The 20,941-nt window shown below is 43.5% G+C and overlaps 1 protein-coding gene across 4 annotated transcripts in view; it reads right to left on the reverse strand.

The window, feature by feature from the left end:
• The window catches only part of Tnfrsf19 (TNF receptor superfamily member 19), a 98,946-nt gene that overhangs the window by 48,731 nt on the left and 29,274 nt on the right, over nt 1-20,941 (reverse strand). For all 4 annotated transcript variants that reach the window (XM_045154549.1, XM_045154548.1, XM_045154550.1 and 1 more), the window contains one exon: nt 10,619-10,797. In XM_045154549.1, coding sequence (XP_045010484.1) covers nt 10,619-10,797 — 179 coding nt within the window. The remainder of the gene's footprint in view (nt 1-10,618; nt 10,798-20,941) is intronic.

A 20,941-nucleotide genomic window follows, 5' to 3' on the forward strand; every position in this document is an offset into this window, starting at 1 on the left:
GAATACTAACAGTAGCTGTTTCTAGATGACAGGAATTGATTTACTTTTTTCAGAGACATAATTTCCTCCAAATCAAGAAGACCTGGAAAGCAATGCAAAAATTTAGACAGATACTCATTGCAGTCTTGATATGGGATACCTTTCAAGGCAGGACAAGCCATTTAGAAGGCAGAGAGGAAAAGAACCATAGCTCTGAGCAAAAACTAAAACAGGGGCTGAAAGATTATTTAGCAGTTAAGGCACTTGCCTGCAAAGCCTAAGATCCCAGGTTCAATTCCCCAGCACCCACGTAAAGCCAGATGCACAAAGGTGCATGTATCTGGAGCTAATTTGCAGTGGCTGGAGGCCCAGGTGTGCCCATTCTCTCTATCTGCCTCTTCCTCTCCCTCTCTCTTTCTGTCAAATAAATGAAATGTTCTTAAAATTACTAAAATAAACAGTGGGTGTGGGGACACATTTATCACCTATAATCCCAGCCCTGGGAGGCTGAGGTAGGCAGACTGAAAGTTCCAGGCCAGTCAGCTCCATTAGCAAGCACCTGTCTTAAAATGACTAACTGACTAAATAAATATTTAAAGACATGTAAGGGGCAAAAATAAAGTATCACCAACATAGCTTATGGACAGCAAAACCTGTAAAAATTATTTTGATTATATCACTATTTACAACTTAAAACTATGAGAGAAAATTTAAAGCTCATTACACTGATCTTGAATTCTACAACTGAAAAAAGGGGCAAAGATCATTTACTCTCCAAAGAATATTTTATAATTAAAACCAAAAATATGATTAACTTTAAAAAATTGATATTAGCTGGTGGGATGGCTCATACCTATAATCCCAGTACTCAAGAGGCTTAAGTATGAAAATTGCTATGAGTTCAAGGCCAGCCTGAGCTACCAAGTGAGTTCCAAGTCAGCCTGAATTAAAGTGATACCCTGTCTCAAAAAAAAATTGATACTAAAAGCTTGATCTTATAAATAACCAAATGAATGAAAATTAATGTGAAAACATGCCATTTTTATTAGGAATAGCAGCAAATAGGTATGCATATACACATACACATACATACACATATATACACATACATATATACAACAGGAAATGACATGCTACTTTTAGGAAGGTAAATAAGTAATGCAACACCAGAACTTACTAGCACAGTTTACATTCTTTACTTAGTATTTTCATTTTTAGGAATTTATCCCAAGGAAATATCAGCTGGGTAAAGCTGTCTCTGTGAATACAACCATGGCACTGGTACAAAGTAGAAAAGTGTTGACTCGGCACAGTAACAACGTCTAATAGTAGAAATGTCCACCCATGGTGGACCCAAGGCAATGAATGAATGACCACACATGCATTTTAAATTTATGAAATATTAAGTGAAAATAGTGATTTGAATTTATTTCATACAAACACTTTCATACACATTCTCTCAGATAATTCAACAATGCATATGAAAACATTTATGTATAGACATATGCACTCAAAATATTTGGAAGAAAATTATATGGCAAATATTGCAGTGGCTGTCTCTAGGTGGTGGGAATTGAAGTGACTATTTGGGAAACTGGTTTATGCAGTAGAAATTTGTGCCATTTATGGAGTTGGGTGAATTAGTTCAAAAAGCCTAGATATATCCAGTGATTGCTAATTTCTACTTTGATTTGACTAAGAAAATATATCCAAATAATATCTAATACTGTGACTTCCTGCCAGGTTTTTATATAATCACTTTGGAACTTATAAACATTTAAAAAAGAGCAGTTAGAGGATTCACATTTCTTCATTTTGATGTAATTACAAAACGGTCAAAATAGGGTGGTCCAGGCCAATGTGATACAAAAGAGAGTCCAGAAATCAGCCTTTGAATGTTTGGTTAAAGATTCTGACAAATGTGTCAAGACCCCAGGGCAGGGAAAGGACTGTTTTACTAGAAATGGTGTTGAGAAGATGAGATATCATTTGTGAGAGAAAGAATCTGGACTATCTATATACAATGTACAAAATCCACCTCAAATGGACTAAAGACCTAAGAGTAATATGTAGCCTGTGGAACTCCAAGAAGAAAACATAAGAGGAAGAAAATATACGCTGAACTGGGCAAAAGTGTAGATATTACACAAACATGAAAACTGACCAGTGACAACACATCACACTTAAAACCTCTGGGGATCAAAAGACACATCACCAGAGTAAAAGGGGAACCTACAGAATGAAAGTAAATATCTGATAAGGGATTAATATAAAAATATATAAAGAACTTCTATAACTCAATAACATCCTAAAACAAATAATCAGATTTAAAAAGTGAGCAAAAAAAAAAAAAAAAAACACCTCTTGAGCAGATATTTCTGCACAGCCGACACAGCACGGCAAGTGAGCGTGTGAAAAGCTGCGCACGTCACTAATTGTCAGGGAGCTGCAGATACAATGGCACTCACTGGGGTGACTACTATTAAAGACAAGGCAACAGTAAGAAATAAGGAAGTGACAGGTGCTGGAGTAGAAGGGGATCCTGGGTGCTGGGTGGGGTGATTGTGGGATAGTACAGCTCCCGTTTCTGCGGTTCCTCGAGATGATGAAAATAGAACCACCGTATAGCCCAGCAGCCCCACTGCCGAGTATGTACCTAAAAGAAGTGAAGCAGGGTCTTGAAGGGATATTTATGTACACAAGTGCAGCACTATTCACGAAAGCCAAAAGGAAAAGGAAACCAAATGTTCATCAACAAATAAATGGACAAACACGTATAATACATTTGGTATTCCCTATAACACAGTGAAATGTTACTTAACTTTAGGAAGTCAGTTTTATCACATGTTATGACATGGACAAACCTTGAGGACACTGCAGACACTGAAATAAGCCAATCACCAACAGATTGGATACTGCATGACTCTGTTTACATCTGGTACTTGGAGTAATCAGATTTACAGACGGAAAGTAGAAGGGTAGTTAGAGGGCTGGCGTGGGTGGAAAGGGGGTGATTGCTTAACAGGGAGCATTGAGCTGCAAAACAATGCGCATGCACTTAACACTAATGAAGTATACATATGAAGCTGGTATACTTTTTACCACAACAGAAAAAATATATATACAATTTTAAATAAAATAAGAATAGTGTAAGATAGCTTTCTTTAAAAAAAAAATTTTTTATTGACAACCTCCATACATATACACAATGCCCTCTGATCATCACTCCTCCCACAACACTTTTTTGTCCTATTCCCATATTTCTTTTTTTAAATTTATTTATTTATTTGAGAGTGACAGACACAGAGAGAAAGACAGATAGAGGGAGAGAGAGAGAATGGGCGCGCCAGGGCTTCCAGCCTCTGCAAACGAACTCCAGACGCGTGCGCCCCCTTGTGCATCTGGCTAACGTGGGACCTGGGGAACCGAGCCTCGAACTGGGGTCCTTCAGCTTCACAGGCAAGCGTTTAACCGCTAAGCCATCTCTCCGGCCCTATTCCCATATTTCTACTCTAGAACCCATTCTTCTTTCCAACCAGTCCCTGCTCTGTTTTGATGTCATCTGTTGTTGATTTTTTTCTCTTCGCCTTCATATTATGCAGGCCTTTTGTAGGTATTGCAGCCACTATAAGGTCATGAAATCCATGACCGGAAGACAGCATTCTAAAGCACCCCTCCCCTTCCTTTGGCTCTTGGATTCTTCCCACCACCTCTTCTGCAATGGTCCCCGGGCCTTGCAGGGTGTGAGAGATATGTCTCAGTGCCAGACACCCTACTGGCCCTTCTTCTCAGCACTTTGATGTTTTGAGTTTCTCTAGTCATCAGGCTTTCATGCCTGGTATAGGAAACTAGTCTCCTCTGACTGGGAAGGTCCTAACCCTGTTACTACTACTACTGTTGGATGGCTAAAAGGAACTTTTTCATTCCAGGTGATTCTTGCTAAATATTGCAACATAGGCAGGTATGTTTGTCCCTCAAGCCAGAAAATTTACCAAATTATAAGTTGATTATATTAGATATTGAGAAAGTCTACAATTGCTTGTCATATATAAAAACTCACTCTATGTAAAAAAAAATGTAACATAGAACTTTTGACAGTAAATATTCAGGGTATGAAAGTGTAAAAAAGTATAAAAACTTTTATGGGCCAAAGAGATGGTTCAGTGGTTAAGGCGCTTGCTTGCAAACCTTAACAACCTGGAGGGTTTGATTCCCCTGTATCCACATGAAGCCAGCTGCACAAAGTGGAACACACATCTGGAATGTGTCTGTAGTAGTAAGAGGCCCTGGTGTGCCCATTCTCTCTCTCTCTGTGCAAATAATTAAATAAAACTTTAAGAAATTAGGGAGATACTAGATATTGAGAATCGAATGTACTTAACAGTTTTAAAATAAGGAATTTGCCTTGTGAAGAAATAGCTTTGAAGTCTGAACTTCCCCTAATATTTGAACAAAATCAATTTGACAAAATATATTTACTAATATATATCGGACGTGTGAGGCTCACCACGCTAGAGACTAGAAGAAAAGCGGAACTCGTCACGTTCTGAATGACCATTAGAGACTAAATATAAACAGTAGAAGGGAGTTTGTGTGGGCACAACTCACAGGGTCCCTGGTGGTGGTGGTCACAGGGGGAGGCATGCATAGGTGTGCTCTGATGCCACTGTCAGCAGTGGGCAGCAGTTTCACAGGACAACAGAACCTGCTCTGCTGGCTTCTTGATTCCAAGGACCTGAGGGTAGACTCTATGATTTTATTTCTAGCTTTGTTTCGGTTAGGGTTTGGTCATGAAGCCCTAGCTGGCCTCATACTCACAATCCTCCTGCCTTAGCTCCATACCTAACTTTACAGATGGTCACCAGCATAATTAGCTAAGAATGGTTTCAAATCTCTCAACTGACTCAAGGTACACAGTAAATTTAAGGTCAGAGTCCTTAAGCACATGACTGTCCCCAGATAAATGGGCAGTAGTACAGACCAAAGACATTGTTTTGATTTTTACAAGCCTCCACAAAATTACAAACTAACATGAAGATGAGGATGCCAACAAGAATTATGAATACAACATTTATAAATGAACAAAGAGGTTTATTAAACTTAAAAATTCTCTTACAAGCTGTGGTACATGACTTTAATCCTTGTACTGAGGAGGCAGAGGTAGGAGGATCACCGTGAATTCGAGGCCAGCCTGAGACTACATAGTGAATTCCAGGTTAGCCTAGGCTAGACAGAGATCCTACCTCAAAAGAAAAAAATTCGGGCTGGAGAGATGGCTTAGCGGTTAAGTGCTTGCCTGTGAAGCCTAAGGACCCTGGTTCGAGGCTCGGTTCCCCAGGTCCCACATTAGCCAGATGCACAAGGGGGCGCACGCATCTGGAGTTCGTTTGCAGAGGCTGGAAGCCCTGGCGCGCCCATTCCCTCTCTCTCCCTCTATCTGTCTTTCTCTCTGTGTCTGTCGCTCTCAAATAAATAAATAAATAATTTAAAAAAAAATTCCCATTTACTTTGTTTTTCTGTTTTCTTCCTTCCATTTGGTACTGGACATGTGCCCCAAGGCCTCTCAAAATGAGCATACATCCTGTCACAGAGCCACACTGTGGGACTTTATTTTCCCTTTAGTTTGTTTAAGATGCCACAGTTTTAGGAACATAGAAACACTCTTAATTCCATTTCCTATCCAAGTGAGATAGGAAACAAATCTTAAAAAAAAAAGAAAGAAATAAAAGCATAAAGACATTCACTACACAAAGAATGATGGAACCGACATCTGAAGTTCAATGGTTAAATTTGACTCTTGGCTTTCACAAAGGTAATGCAGGCAAGCACCTTAAATGCTGAGCCATCTCTCTAGCCCCTCAGGTAGTTAATGTAAAAAGACAAAAGAAAACCACAATGATATTTGCTTAAACACTCTTTGATGAAAAGTGACAGAAGTATCTCTTACAAACTCAAACTTTTCTGTGACAGCGAAGAGAATATTTAACTGAACTCCATCCAAACAACACTGGCTAGCTTGGGCAATGCTGTGCTGGAAAGCCACTGTTTGAAGAAACCTGCAAGTCACAGTCCAGCCGCAGCTGAACCTTCCATAGTGCACACAACAGAGGCCGATCCCTGGGGGACTGGGTGCTCACTTCCCTGCAATTGGCTTCAAGTTGGTTGGTCACCCCGCTCTTCAGCCCACCCAGCAGTCCACAGCCATGGCCACTCCATTTTTGAAACTGTACAAGTGCTACTCACAAGATGACACACTTCTTACTAAGAGCCCAGACCTCATCAACAGTGTCACTCAGTATAGCCACTGCGAACAGGACGAGGCACTGGGCAGCAGGAGGAGAAAACAGAAGCCGCCCAAGGTATCGCATGGGGCTTTCAGGAACACTGGGCTGACAGCGGGGCTGGGGGGTGCTGAGTGGGCCTGGAGCACAGGGCAGGCAGACATGGATGAGGTATCTATCCTGGTACAATGACAGGAGTGACCCCAGCCCTCTATTCACAAGCTGGGTGACCTTAAGCAAGTCAGTTATCCACTCTGAGCATCAGCTTCCTTCTTTGTAATAGCTGCGTAGTACTCATTCTACTTTGAAGGATTTTAAACAAGCTGTAGAATGTGCTTAGCACATAGCTAAGTGCTTACTGAATGACAAGGTCACTAGAAGCAGCAAAGAGATGGCTGTAGGCAGGTTATGCCTGTGGCAGAAAGGGATGCGGCCCAGGAGGCCTGATGGCTGCACTGGAAAAAAGACAGACGCACAAAGCTTTCCCTGGCCTCAAGGCCACTACGGGGCCAGTTACATCTGATACTCAGTACTTACCAGGTGCTCTGCTGGGAATTTCGGTGCATTATGGTTGTAAACGTCTCACCACTCTGCAGGATGGAATGACTCTCAGATGGCAGCTTTATAGGTATGAATAATGGTGTTACTGGGCCAGGGTCATTGTACATATCTGGGCATCAGGGGATCAGCTCTCTGTCACCACCAGTCAGATTGTGGGCATTGAGAACAGTGTTTCCACACACCTTGACTCTGGCCACTGACAAGAAGGTGGGGAGCCCGGGCTCTGGGCAGCGCTGCCTTCGTGCACAGCGTACCAAGAGGGCTAAGGATGCAGAGGCTGGATGGTTCCAGAAGTGACAAAGTCCCCCTCGCAGCTGCAAGCAAAGGCATTTTACATGTCTGCTTTCTGCACTGGGGTTTCTGTCTGCAAAATGGGTTTCAACTATTTGCCGTCTTCACAGAAAGCTAGTCAAGCTACCAGTGTACTTCCAAAATGCTCTAAAAAAAAAAAAAAAACCCGGGAACAGGTCACTATATAATTATCACCTGCATCATGCATTAGTACTGCCTCAGAAAGATGTAATTCTAAACAAATCATATAAATAAACCTAAATGTCTATTCATTTATAATGTACCTCCATGTAAGTATTTGCTTAAATAATGAATTATGTGAGGTCATGGGCTCAGATGTCCATGATAAGGGGGGAAACCGAGAGAGCCTGTTCTCTCACACCTATTGTGGATAGCATACCCCCCCTGCTGGGGATCCTGCTAGAAGCCTGGGAGGTGCTGCCTACCTAGGCTGTACATCTCGGGGGACCTCCACTTCGCTGGCCCTGTCTCACAGTGAGGAGAGTACACAGGTACAGGCACGCTTTCATCCCAGAATTGGAGACCGTGAGCACCAGAGATTTGTCAGATATTCAGGTCATGTTCCTCAATTAAGCTTGCACGAGATTAAATCTCTAGTAATAGCTGGGCATGGTGGTGCACGCCTGTGATCCCAGCACTGGGGAGGGAGGGAGAGGGATGTGAGTTTGAGGCCAGCATTAGTACGCGCAGCAAGACCCTGTTTCGACAAAACAAAACAAAGCAAACCCCACAAACCCCCTAGTGCTGGTATCCACAGATGTCGCTACAGGTCTGAGATGACAGTATGTTTTTTAAATGACAGTTTTATTGAGACATAATTCACATGCCATCAACTCACCCATCTTAAGGGCACACATAGATGACTTTTAGTATATTCAGAGTTGTTTTGCCATCACCACAGTAGATGTTAGAACATTTTTTTATATCACTCCCAAAATAACCTTACAACCATTAACAGTCACCCCGTCCTTCCTGGTGTGGCCCAGATAGTCTAAGCTGGCACTCTGCCCGTACATGCGTCTGCTCTGGTCATCTCACACACACGAACTCATGCGATATGGGTTCTTTCTTTCTTGCACTTAGCATAATGTTTTCCATTTCAAATATGTTATAAAGTGTCAGAATTTCCTTTTTTTAAATTTTTAAATTTTTTTTTTTTTTGAGATAGAGTCTCACTCTAGCCCAGGCTGACCTGGAATTCACTATGGTGTCTCAGGGTGGCCTCCGCCCGAATGCTGGGATTAAAGGTGTGCGCCACCACGCCCTGCCCAGAATTTCCTTTTTTAATTGCTGAGGAATATTTCGTTGTTCAAGTCCACCTCGTCTTGTTAATCCCTCCGCCAGCTGATGGACATTTGGGTTTGTCTGAAGTCAACCTATGTCGCTACAAGAGAATTCCACCGACTGCGTTCTATATAAAGAACAGGAAGCTGGGTCCCACAGTCCTAGAGGTGGAGGCCTAAGATCAGGGTGGCAGCCTTGGGGCTGGACATGGGGCTGTGTCTTCACGAAGGGATGAGCCCTGTGCTTTGCTTACACCTCGGCAGAAGGTAGAAGGGCAGGAAAGGGGTGAACTCCCTCGTCCATGCCCTCTTCGTGAGGGAGGGGCCTCAGGGGACCAGTGCAAATTACAGCCTCATGTCACAGCCTGCAGTGCAACTTGAGTGTTGGAGGCCGCATTCGAGCAGGGTTGTGCCAGCTTTCTGGCCCTTAGACACAAGGCTGCTACGAACATGACAGGGAGCTTTTGAGTAGAGATCTATTTCCAAGTCTCTCGGCCATAACTTAGAGCTTCTGGGTCACGTGGTAACCGTGCACTTAACTTTCTAAGAAAAAGTCAGCCTATTTGCCAGTAGCTTTACATTCCCACCAACAGTGGAGGAAGGTTCCCATTTTCCTACCTCTAGCCCACACCTTATGGTCATCTCTCTGGCCGTGGTCACTGTGGTGAGTGTGAGTGGGTGTGGCTCTGTGCAGTTGTGTCTTCCACTGCATACTGGCCATTGGCTTGCATTATCTGGAGAAAGCACCATTCAAGCCCTTTGTCAAGAATATGGTGCGTCAGGTAAGCCCTTCTGCACTGACCCAGAATCTAAGGAGCTGCAAAAATGGGGCTTATCATGAAAAACACACAAAAAGGAAAAAAGAGGGGGCATGTTGGATTTCATGAAAATTAAAAATTTGGGGGCTTCAAAGAAAACCTTCAAGAAAGTGAAAAGAAAGGCTACCCTTTGGGAGTGGGAGAAAATGCTGGCAAATCCTGTATCTGAGAGGAGTCTAGCTTATCCAAAAGATGTGAGGAATTCTTAAGATGCATGTCAACATGAAAGGCTGTCACCATCATTAACACCTGCTGTCTCTCCTACTCCACTCTTCCCTCATTCTGGGACTCCTTGGGCCTCTCTGCAAGGTGTGTGTGTGTGTGTGTGTGTGTGTGTGTGTGAGAGAGAGAGAGAGAGAGAGAGAGAGAGAGAGAGAGAGACACGCTAGGTAAGCACTCTGTCACTAAGCTACATCTCTAGCCCTCTTTATTTAGTTAGTTAGTTAGTTAGTTTCGAGACAAGGTCTCACTATATTGTCCAGGCAGTGCTTGAACGTGTTCTGTAGCCTGGGCAGGCCTTAAGCTCTCGCCCTTCTTGCTTCAGCTGCTCAGTTGCTGGGATCACAGGCCTCTGCCACCGGGCCTGGCTCTCTGGAGGTTCTTAACTGCACCAGGCTCACACCCTCCTCTGGCTTCTCCTTGGGCCGCCCGTCAGCAGTGGCTCTCATCGCCTTCGGATCTTCGCTCGGATCTTTCCTCTGCAGTTAAGCTTACTTACGCCGTCCCTAGCTTAATAGTGACTTGCTTCCCCCTGGCCAGAGGTGTGCCTATTCACCCTTACTTTAGGTTCTGTTTTTCATAGCAGTTATCACCTTCTATCTTTCTGCAGATGCTATTTCTTTGCTATTTGCTGTCCAAGCCTTTTTAAAGCACCATTAGGATAAGAACTGTGCATGGGCAGGATCCCCACACCACCACCACATGTACACACTTTCTCCTCTGACGTATCCCAAGGTCCTCTGGATGTACCCATGACAGCCCAGTGAACTCTGCTGAAAGGACAGAATCCTGCTGCTGTGTCTCTGTGACCGCCAGTGCCCTCCACCTTCACGAGATTACTGGCCATGCACAGATCTCTTTTGTGAGATGCGTATTTATGCCTTGGCCAAGTTTTCTGGGTCCGCTATTCTCTGGTTTGTGGGACCCCTTAGGTTTCAGGACACAGCTCTTTTGTGAGTGTGCCTGTTCATTCATCGGACTTGTCACCAGTGCCCATCACCAGGCCTGGCATAGAGATAGTACAGCTGATTTGAAACAGATGATCCAAGTGTTTCCCACATGTGTTCAAGTGCATCTCAGTGTACTTTGAGGCATAGGGAACAGAGACGTGTCCTTGAAAACATTTAATGAAACGACATATGGGGAAAGAAATCACCCAACTCACCCAGGCAAGCAGTCCCCGCAGACAGCATCACTGGTGGCCGAGCAGTTGGCCTTCTGAAAGCGGTTCACCAGAGCACAGTCCAGACAAGGCTTGCACTTCTGGAAGCCCCAGTCCTCCTTGAACCGGTGGGGCCTGCAAGTCACACACTGCGCATCTTCCCCATAGCCGAAGCCACATTCCTGTGGGGATTAGCAGGCAACAGACATCCCTTTAGTCTTCAGGGCATGAGAAAGGAAATACTACTGGAATAAAGGAGGGCCTTCTCTAATCAGCACCAAGGGTCCGCCTTTCTGGGCTCAAAGGCGCCCTTTCAGCAAGTTCAAATGTGCCTTCCTTGGCTAATAATCTCTCTTACTGCCAGAAGTGTCCTTAGCTTCCACTTTTTTTCCAGAGGTAGTGGGCATGTGCATAAGAAAAGGTCGCCTGGACCCCCACTGGGGCATTAAGACAGAATTATGGCACTTTCTTCTCTCCTAATTAAGCCAGCCATGTGACTGTGCAAAAGCAAAAGCTAGCAGAACATTCAAACACTTGTTCATTTATCAAAGCATGAAATAACCCATGGGGATCAGAAACCCATGGGGATCAGGGGAGCTAGTGTCCAGGATCCAGATGACTGCATGGGAGATTTCATAAACTAGCAAGTCTGCAGCAAAAGTGCCTTGAAACACTGAGCAAGTAATATCTTTTGTGAGTAGAAAGGGGTTTATATATTTGTTCAAAGCTAAATTCTTCTTTAAAAAAAAAAAACACCTGGTATGGGCTGGAGAGATGGCTTAGTGGTTAAGGCACATGCCTGCAAGGGCTAAGGACCCTGGTTCAATTCTCTAGGTCCCACATAAGCCAGATGTACAGGGTGGCACATGCGGCTGAAGTTCGTTTTGCAGTGGCTAGGGGCTTTGGCATGCCCATTCTCACTCTCTTCTCCCTCTCTCTGTCTATAATAAATAAATAACCAAAAAATATTTTTTAAAAACTGGGACTTAAAGATTGCAAGGGAGAGGTAGGAGTGTCGCTCAGTGGTAAAGTGTTTCCTTGTCTCCATGAGGCCTTGGGTCCAGTTGTTACTACAGAGAAAAAAATACCAAAGGCCCTAGCTTCTCCAGATGTGCACAGCAGAACACGAGACTGTTTATCTGGATGGACAAAGTGAGTGGCTCTTTGACCTACAGGTCATTATTTCCACCAGTTTGAGAGCGAAATAAATGACAGCACATCATTCAGTATGACTGCAACGTGGCCGCCAGAAACCAAGATGCAGTTCTAGTTCTGAGTTGCTGACTTGAAACAGGAAGCAGGAAGTATGGCGGAGAGCAAGAAGCATGATCCCACTGATAACAAGCACACTAGTTATCCTGATACACTGGGCATTCTCCAGTCAGATGGATGTATAGGATGTATACCACAGCATCTCTGGACACATAAGTCCAGTTTTTCTAATAATTTGTTAGTCTGTTATGAAAAGACTGACAACTTGAGAATGTAGTTAGTATATATGATGGGACCAAAGACCCAGCCCATGAGCTATCTGAATGTATTAGTTCTTGGTAACCTGTGAAGGAAAATTTGAAGCTGGGATATCATTTGAATAACCATTTAAAAAAAAAAACACTAATCATTTTCAGTACATACATTAAGAATAATGTTTGAATTGAAATGTCTGTAGACTGATCTCAATTCAACCAATAAAAATCTGAATTTATTGAGTGCTTACTCTAAGCAAAGAAATTTATATGCATTACCTCAATTAGCCATATTCATCCCCTGTGAGGGTAAACACTGTCCTATGCCCACTGCATTGATAGGAATGGGGCCTTGAAAAATTAACTGACCTTAAGCAATTTGGCATAGGTAATGTTAGAACCAGGATTTGAACCTACACAGAAAATTCCAGAGCCAGGCTTTCCAATCACTGCACTGGAGGGCATGCAGGCGCTCTCCATATATGCATTTCATATATGTGGGAAGATGTCTAAAGGTTACACAGTCATAATTCTGGCCATCCATGCTTTGTGATGGTCCTTAAACACACCTATTTCTGACCCATGAAAGGGGCTGACCAACAGCTGAGACAAAAATCTCTTTAGGGTGTGTGTTTTCTCCTTTATAAACCTAGATGCTAGAATGCAGGTCCCAAAATCCCCAGTTTTCCATAAAGGTTATGTAGTTTAATTTCTTAATCTTCTCTCTCCCTCCTTCCTTCCCTCCCCCTCATTTCTCTTTCCCTCTCTCTCTCTCAGATTGAACCCAGAGCCTTATACATGCTTCCTTTTTAGTCTTTATTCAGATAGGGAATCGCTAAGTTTCCCAGGTGATCCTTGAACACACTGTAGCCCAGACAGGCCTTGAACTTGCCATCCTCTTGCTTCAGCCTTCCAAGTAGCTGACATACCAGGCCTGGCTTCAACTACTTTCTTAATTCTGAGTGCTCCAGCTACAATAGTGTTAGGAACAATACACAGACTAGACAGAAAGATGCAAACACACCACAGTGACCTGAACAACCAAGTCGTAAGTCAGAATGTCTTGAAGGTTGTTGGCAGAGATTACCTCTTGCCCATTCGTAGAAATCTGTAATTTTTCAATTTTTAATAATTCATTAATGTTTTCAAAAGCATCCATTTGTTCTGAAATCAGGAGGACAGTTACAACAAGTGTTCAGAAAGAATGAGCGGAACAATAAAGACAGGCATTCAGAAAGAATGTCTTTGGCCTGTGCTGGGTCTTTGCAGGAGGTCATTGTCCCTGCCTCTGTGCGTGTCTGCGGCTATGCTGGGACAGATGAACGTTTGTCCCCCGCGCCCCCCCCCCCCCAGCACTTTGGTTGCTGAGAGAGTCCTGGGTTTGCAAAGGCTTTATTTAAGTACTGAAGAGGCCTCCCCCAAACCATCTCAGAGATCAAAGCGATCCCTGCACGTGACACTGGAGGCGGGTGCCCCATTGTTCACAAGGGAAGTCCCGGTCTTGTCAAAGGCTCCAGCCAGAGCAAGAGTGTTTGAAAATCGGGCTTTGATCCAGGCAGCCTGAACTCATGTACAAGTTAAAACATAACAAAAGAGGAAGGAGGAAGCAAGGAGAGGCAGAAAAAAGAAGGCAAAGGAAGAGAAGGAGAAAGGAGAATACAGGAAAGGGGCGGTGACTGAGAAGAAATGAGGTTTGAAAAAAGAAGTTTTTTTTCAATCCAGCATTGATGTAAGAGGAAGAAGATATATATTTACCTACATTCACTATATTGTAGCCAACTCTGCCACTTGCTGTGTGTCTGAGACCTGTGATGGTCTCTTCATATGTAAGATGGGCATAGTAATGTCTGCCTACTGGGTGTCTTTGAAGAATAAATGGGAAAACCTGAACCAAATCAAGTGTGGTGGGCACCCATTAAACAATACCTACGGATGTCATTATTTGGATTTTCTACAAACCAATAAGTCAGTTTTTCCGATTAAAGTATAACTGTACTCATAAGGCAGAGCAGGAGGACTGTGAAAGGCCAGGTAAGTGCCGCAGTGGAGTCCTGGGGGCTCTTGCCCAGCATGTGCAAGGCCCTGGGCTCCCCCAGCACTAAAAACAAAGAAGAAAATGTCCGATGATACTTCATTAGGGAATGTGAGGATTCTCTGATTCCATTTGTTTTCTGGGTGACTGAAACATCTTTATGAGAAAAATGACGTGCAAGTTTTCCAAATTAAAAAGAAAAGAAAAACTCGTAGGGAGCAGAGTGAAATGACCTAGCTTGCTGAGTCACCTGCTGGCCACACAGACCACAGGCAGCACCACTGTCTGCTTCTGCTGGTTCACTCCCTGCTCCTGCTGGGCAACACGTTGCCACAGCCCAGCTCCTCCCCTCATGGAGGACCAGGCAAGTGACCTAACTGGTCCTGAGGTAAAGATAATAGAAGAGCTGGCCATGGTGGCACATGCCTGTAATCCCAGCACTCAGGAGGCCGAGGCAGGAGAGCGGGTGGACTACATAGTAAGACCCTGCCTCAAAACAACTAAAAACCAAGAGGAATTTTGATGGCCTCATCTCTTCCAAAAAGAATAGGCATTCTGCATGCAGTCCAATGGGAGAGAGAGAAATCACCAGTGAAGATACTCTCAGTGGACACTGCAAGCCTTATATTTTGCCAGCCAGGCCTAATGAGCCAACAGGTGCAATAGTGGCATGTCTGTCATGGTGGAAACTAACTGCCTTCTAATTTGACTGGAGGCCCCCTGCATGGGAGGGAATACATCCCTGATACTGAAAACCTACAACAGGGGTAGTCATGAGCCCTTGGGGTGTAACGTCTACCGCTATCTGGCTAAATGTATATAGTATGCTCATCAAACTGCCCAGTAAGCACTTCTCTTAATGTTCATACCCATATATTAATGCTACTCTCACTTTTGGTTAGAGAACCTTCTATTTTCAGTTGGCAGTGACCTTGGTATGACTCAGAAGGCATCATGGTGTTGGGAAGAAGTGACAGAGGAGTGCTCAGCACTGCAATATCTCTATCACAGATTCCAAGGCTCAGGATCCATTGCAGAACAGATGGTGGAAAGAATGTAAGAGCCAAAGGAAGGGTAGGACTCCTTACAACGTGCTCCTCCAGACACAAAATGGCCTGGATATCCGTGACCTCACAGTGCCTGACACTACCTACATAAGACTATCATAATAGGAAGTAAAAGATCATGATATCAAAATAAAAGAGAGACTGATTGAGATGGGGAGGGGATTGATGGAGACTGGAGTTTCAAAGGGGAAAGTGGGGGGAGGGAGGGTATTACCATGGGATATTGTTTACAGTCATGGAAGTTGTTAATTAAAAATTAATTAATTTAAAAAAGGAATAGGCATGCTGGCACAGGGATGTCTTTGTGTGTATTTTTTGACCCCTGACTGTACCCTATGGTCTGTACCATATACAAACACCATACTGACCAATGCAGCACACCATACAACTTTCTGCATCACTCACATGTGGTTGTATTTTGTAGAATGCACATCTCTTGAAATGTATATGTGTACATGTGCATATGTGTGTGCATGGGTGTGGGTGTGCATGGGTGTGTGTGCATGGGTGTTCCATTATACACTGCACTAAATCATTGATAGAAGCAGCAGCCAGGCTCCACACCCTCACTCTTCGCTGCTCTTACACAGACACCAGCTTGCTGTGTCTGAACTTAAATGTTCTGGTGGCAGAGAGTGTGGCAATACCACTCTAACTGTGCCAGATCTCATCTGGTGGCAGCAAGAGCCATTTCACTAGGATGAGTGCAGATGAGATAAAGCCTGTATTCAGCACTACTCACAAAATACTAAAATTTACAGGATATATATCATATACTTTCTTAGGAACTTTTATCAACATTGCTTATGGGGTAGAATTTGACTTAAAATACATATATGCTAAAGTATTTGCCACTTTCAAAAGATAATCTTAGAAAACTAGCCTAATATTATTTTAAAATTTACAAATAAAACAGAATAAATTTCATGATCTTTAAAAAAAAACAAAACACAGCAACCATTCTACACATTAAACTAACCAGAAACCTTGTTCAAGAAACTAACTGGAAATCAGAGACCTTATTTCCAAGGACTGAAATTACAGTCTAGAACCCATGGCAACAGTCACTTTCTGAGCAGATGGTCATGCATCTAAAGCACTATAAACACACAGACACCATAATTACTCGTAATCCAGGCTATAAAGTAAACAGCATATAAATATTAAATTACCCCCAATATAAATGTCTGCTTTGATGTTTTTATTTCATTCAGTAAAGCCAGGTGTTTAAAGTGCCTTGAAATCTTCTCCACAAACTTCAAAAAATAACTCCCAATAGAATAAGAGGAGGTAAAACAGCTAACAACACTATAGTGTCTGACCATAACAATCCTAGTGGGCTCATGATATGTGCAAATCTATGCCACTTCCCTAGCAGAGGCCTACGTCTTCTCCTTGAACTCTGCACATTGAAAATTACTATACACATAAGGCTGAAAACACTAAACAGCATAGCTTTCTTCCCATCCCAGGTCCCTACTGTACTACTCCTTCCAGATATATTGCCAGGTTTGGGGGTGATCTCTCGGAAATATCCTGTGTGTGTATGTGTGCACACACTGAACACAATGGCTCCTCTTCCCTCCAGCGATTTGGGGAATGCCGACTCTATGTAGTCCTCACGGTGTCAGTGTCCATAATGCACACAGGTTTAGCCAACTGCCTCTGCATTAATGAGATGACCTCCCTGTACACTTAACAAAAACAATTTCAAGTCTGTGATTCCCCCATTATACTTAGACCAAAGGAGGTAGGGTTTCTCTAGATACATTATTTTTTAAAATATTTTTATTTATTTGAGAGAGGAAGAGGTGACGATAGAGACAGAGACAGACAGACAGACAGACAGACAGACAGACAGATAATGGAATGGGCATGCCAGGGCCTCCTGCTGCTAACAAACTCCAGACACATGTGCCACTTTTCCACATGTGGCTTTACATGAGTACTGGGGAATCAGACCCGGGACATTAGGCTTTATAATCAATTGTCTTTGACTGCTGATCCATCCCTCCAGCCCTCTAAATATATATAGATATATACACTTTTTTTTTTGCACCAGGAAAACAGGTAAATAAGTAAATAAGTAAAGGCATGAAATACGTTTGGGTTTAGATTTTTAACAAAGATCCTTCTTGGCCCAACTCTAAACAGACTTCTCTGAGCCATGGTTTTGTTGGACCTTGTCCTCAACAGCTTGGTTGAGCCCTGTCAAGTCAGTTAGTTGGTCTCCCATATCTGATTGGCCCCTTTCCTTGGTGATGCCTGGCCACCCTGGACTGTCTTAGCAAGAATCCTATTTGGTCAATTTAACCAGCATCCTCCATGCTCCTGGTGCTTCCCCTCAGTCACTTTCCATCCAAGGAAAAATGCTTGCTCCTTGGCTCCAAGCCCTTTTGCCCGTTTGCTGGGTACAAACCCCCTTGCCCACACTATACTGACAGTTAAGTCCAGTTCCTTTCTGATGTCTTCTCTCTGCTGCAGGAGTCCTGAAGGAGACCTGTGTTAGCACTTTACTGTCCTGTTCTGAGTGTTCTTTCACATTTTCCAGACTGGGAGAGTTCAAAAGAAGGGCTGCATAGGGGCAGGCAAGGGAAGGGGGAGGAAGAAGGGAGCAGAGGCCCATCACTGTCCTGAATTTCAGAATGAGGTATAGGTTTCACCTGGAGGAAGAGGGGTACATGTACCAATAGTGTGTGTGTGAGTGTGTAGATGTATGTATATATGTATGTATGTATGTATGTATGTATGTATGTATGCAGACTCATGTGTTTACCATGTGGAGGCCAGAGGTTGACAAGATGTCTTCCTCCCTGTTCTCTTTATTTTACTGAAGCAGGCCCTCTAGCTTTCATTTTTCTGTGGAACATGGTTGACCCTAAATTTCAAAGGTGGAAATGGATTTTGTCTTTAAAATCCTCTACTGTCTTTACTTTGAAAATTGTGAATGGTACCTTAAAAACTTGAAGGAAATAACTAGCACTTCCCACAAATGTATGAATAGACCTTTTTATTAATAAACATTTCAGCCAGAAAATTTACACACAGTGGCTAGAGAGATTGGCTCCATGGTTAAAGGCGCCTGCTTGCAAAGCCTGCCAGCCTGAATTTGGCTCTCCAATCACCCAAGAAAAAGCCACATGGGTATGCGTTTGCAATGGCAAGAGACCCTGGGGATAGCCATATAAACATACAGACATGCAAACAAATTAAGATTAAAAAAACTACCCATAGGTAAAATACAATGGAAAAAAAGTATTGTTAGAGGGCTCTACTCCTTCCTTCTGCAAATTGTACACAACATGAACAGTCCTTGGTACCAGACTTTCTTTCTCAAATGCCCTCTCATCACCACCCCTGGACCATAACAGCCCAGTGAGAAAAGCACGAATGCTTGCTGAATCAACAAATGGATGAGCAAATATTGTTTAAGACAGTATTTTCTAAAGACAATCTTTTTCCTTTCTTTTTAAGTTTCAAGGCCTGTAAAGGCTGAAGCCGAGGTTCCCCTGTGGTCACCCAGGAGCCTCTTGGGCTCTGGGTGGTGGGCTGGGGGCAGGGCAGGATGCCATCCCTCCTCCTGCTCTGGACCCGCCCAGCTTCTTCCCTATGACTGGCAGCAACAGTGGCTGTCTCTCTGCCCAAGATCCTGAAGCCACAGTTGGTGGCTGCCCAGTAGCAAAATGACTCAAAGTAAACAGTATCCCAAGCCCCTTCTCTCTTTTATCCCTCTGTAAATCCAACACTTAAAAAACAAAAACAAAAACAAAAAAAACACAGGCTTGGTCCCACCCTCATGGGAGAGGGACAGCTTCCCAGATCACAAGAGAGACCCCGAGACCTCTGTGTCCAGGAATGACACTCCAGAGCCTCGGGCCTAACACACTGTTTATTTGTACAACCAGTAAGTTATTTACTTTGGTTCTTTGAACTTTAAAATCTAAATGTTAAATTTCAAATTGGGATGGGAAAGAAGTTATTTGTGGAGAAAATCAAGGACACGAAAATGAAAATGACAAATGAGATTTATGTGGCTGGCACATCAGCCTTTCAATTTCCTTTAATAAAACAAAACCAAAGAGCCATGAAAACCTAGAGTTGGGATTTTTAAAGAAAAATGACAAGAGGGAGCTTGTTACTATCTACTAAATATCCTGGAGCCCCCATCAGGTATGAACAATTAAACAAAATAAGTGAGCAACACCATGATTAAAGGGCAGGAATGAATCTTTTTTATATACTTGCAAATTACATTAGTTTTTGGCGACTTTCTTCATAAGGATGAAAGCCGTGTACAAAAATTAGACATCTTTAAAAACATGAAGTTGGACACGTGCCCTGTTGAGGAAAGTATGTTGTTGTTTACAGGAGTTAATTTTTTTCACATTAACTAAAGTCATCCCAATAATTGGTTAGAAAAGCTGACTTTGAAAATCATGCCAGAGGCCTGAAGCCTGTTTCAAGTGGTTCATGCAAAAACTAGTTTCCTGATTTACTGCTGTGAGGCGATCATGTTAAAAGCACATTGTTGGCATTCATTCTCAGTGTGGAGGAGGGGCCGCGGCTGGCCAATTCTAGGCAGTAAGAATTAAAACTCTTATGTGGTTACTTTGAGAAAACAAAAATCATCCTCTCCCATGTTTCCCAAAGCCACGTTCGCTCCCATGAGCTGAAAGGATGCCGAGGGCCGAGCAGCGCTCCTAGGGCACACTGACGGCCCAGTGTCCAGCAGGTCTACCTGTGGGCCACGTGAGCTGTCCCTTTGTGGTTTGGAAGGAGACAAAACATTCTCTGTCATTGTAGAAACTTTCAAAAGGAAGTCCTGTAGTGGGGTAGGAGAGAAAGTAAATACAGCGAGCGCAGTGGGATAAAGTTCCTCTAGACTCTACAGGGCGCAGTCATCTGTCTTATATTTTTTTTCCAACAATACAGGAACCGTAGCTATTTATTAAGCTGGATGACTAAGAACAACCAGAGAGGGGAGAGAGGACATTCGGGACTCTCAGGGCGGGAGCACGGGTATACAGAGAGCCAATGAGAAGGGCAGAACAGCTTGGCGTGGCACCATGCAGGGCACAACACTGGGTGTGTGTGTGGGGGGCTTGGAGCACTTGAGACAGGTGGGGTTCATGTCTGTGCGTTGGTAGGAGATGAGCAGGGTAGCCCACAAGGCAGCTCCACACTGTAGGAGCGAAAGGCCCTGGCACACACTGGCTAGACACAATTTGGAGGGCCTCTGTAAGAGAACTTGGTCCTAAGCAGAGCTTCCCAAAGAATCTTTGTAGTTCTAGAGCTGCACTTTGAAATCCCAAGGCCGGAGTGTCACTGGGCTTAACTTAACTTGAAAAGATTAAAATGAAATAAAATTAAATTCCCTGTTTCTCAGCAACCCTGGCTAAATTCATCTCCAGTGTTCAGCAGCCACAATGGCCAGCGTCTCCCACAGTGGGTGACCGAGGCACAGCCACAGGCTGTACTTGCTGGACAATAACCCAGCCGGCAGCCTCAGAATGAGAGGTCTCTACTCCAAGGGGTTCCACAGCGCCCCATCCCAGCATGTTTCACGCTAGTAACCACAGTGACAAATCAACCCCTGGGCGTCTGTTTCTCATCTGTAAGAGGGGAGCAGTCATACTTCTTATTTAGGACATAAAAGGATCCCATTATTTAGTGCACAAAGTCATGCGATCACACTTCGCTTGTCATAATGACAGCCAGCCCTTGTTTCAGGTGCATGACATGCCTCACAGGTGTGTGATTC

The sequence above is a fragment of the Jaculus jaculus genome, chromosome 7 (genome assembly GCF_020740685.1).
Source record: "Jaculus jaculus isolate mJacJac1 chromosome 7, mJacJac1.mat.Y.cur, whole genome shotgun sequence".
Classification (NCBI taxonomy): Eukaryota; Metazoa; Chordata; class Mammalia; order Rodentia; family Dipodidae; genus Jaculus; species Jaculus jaculus.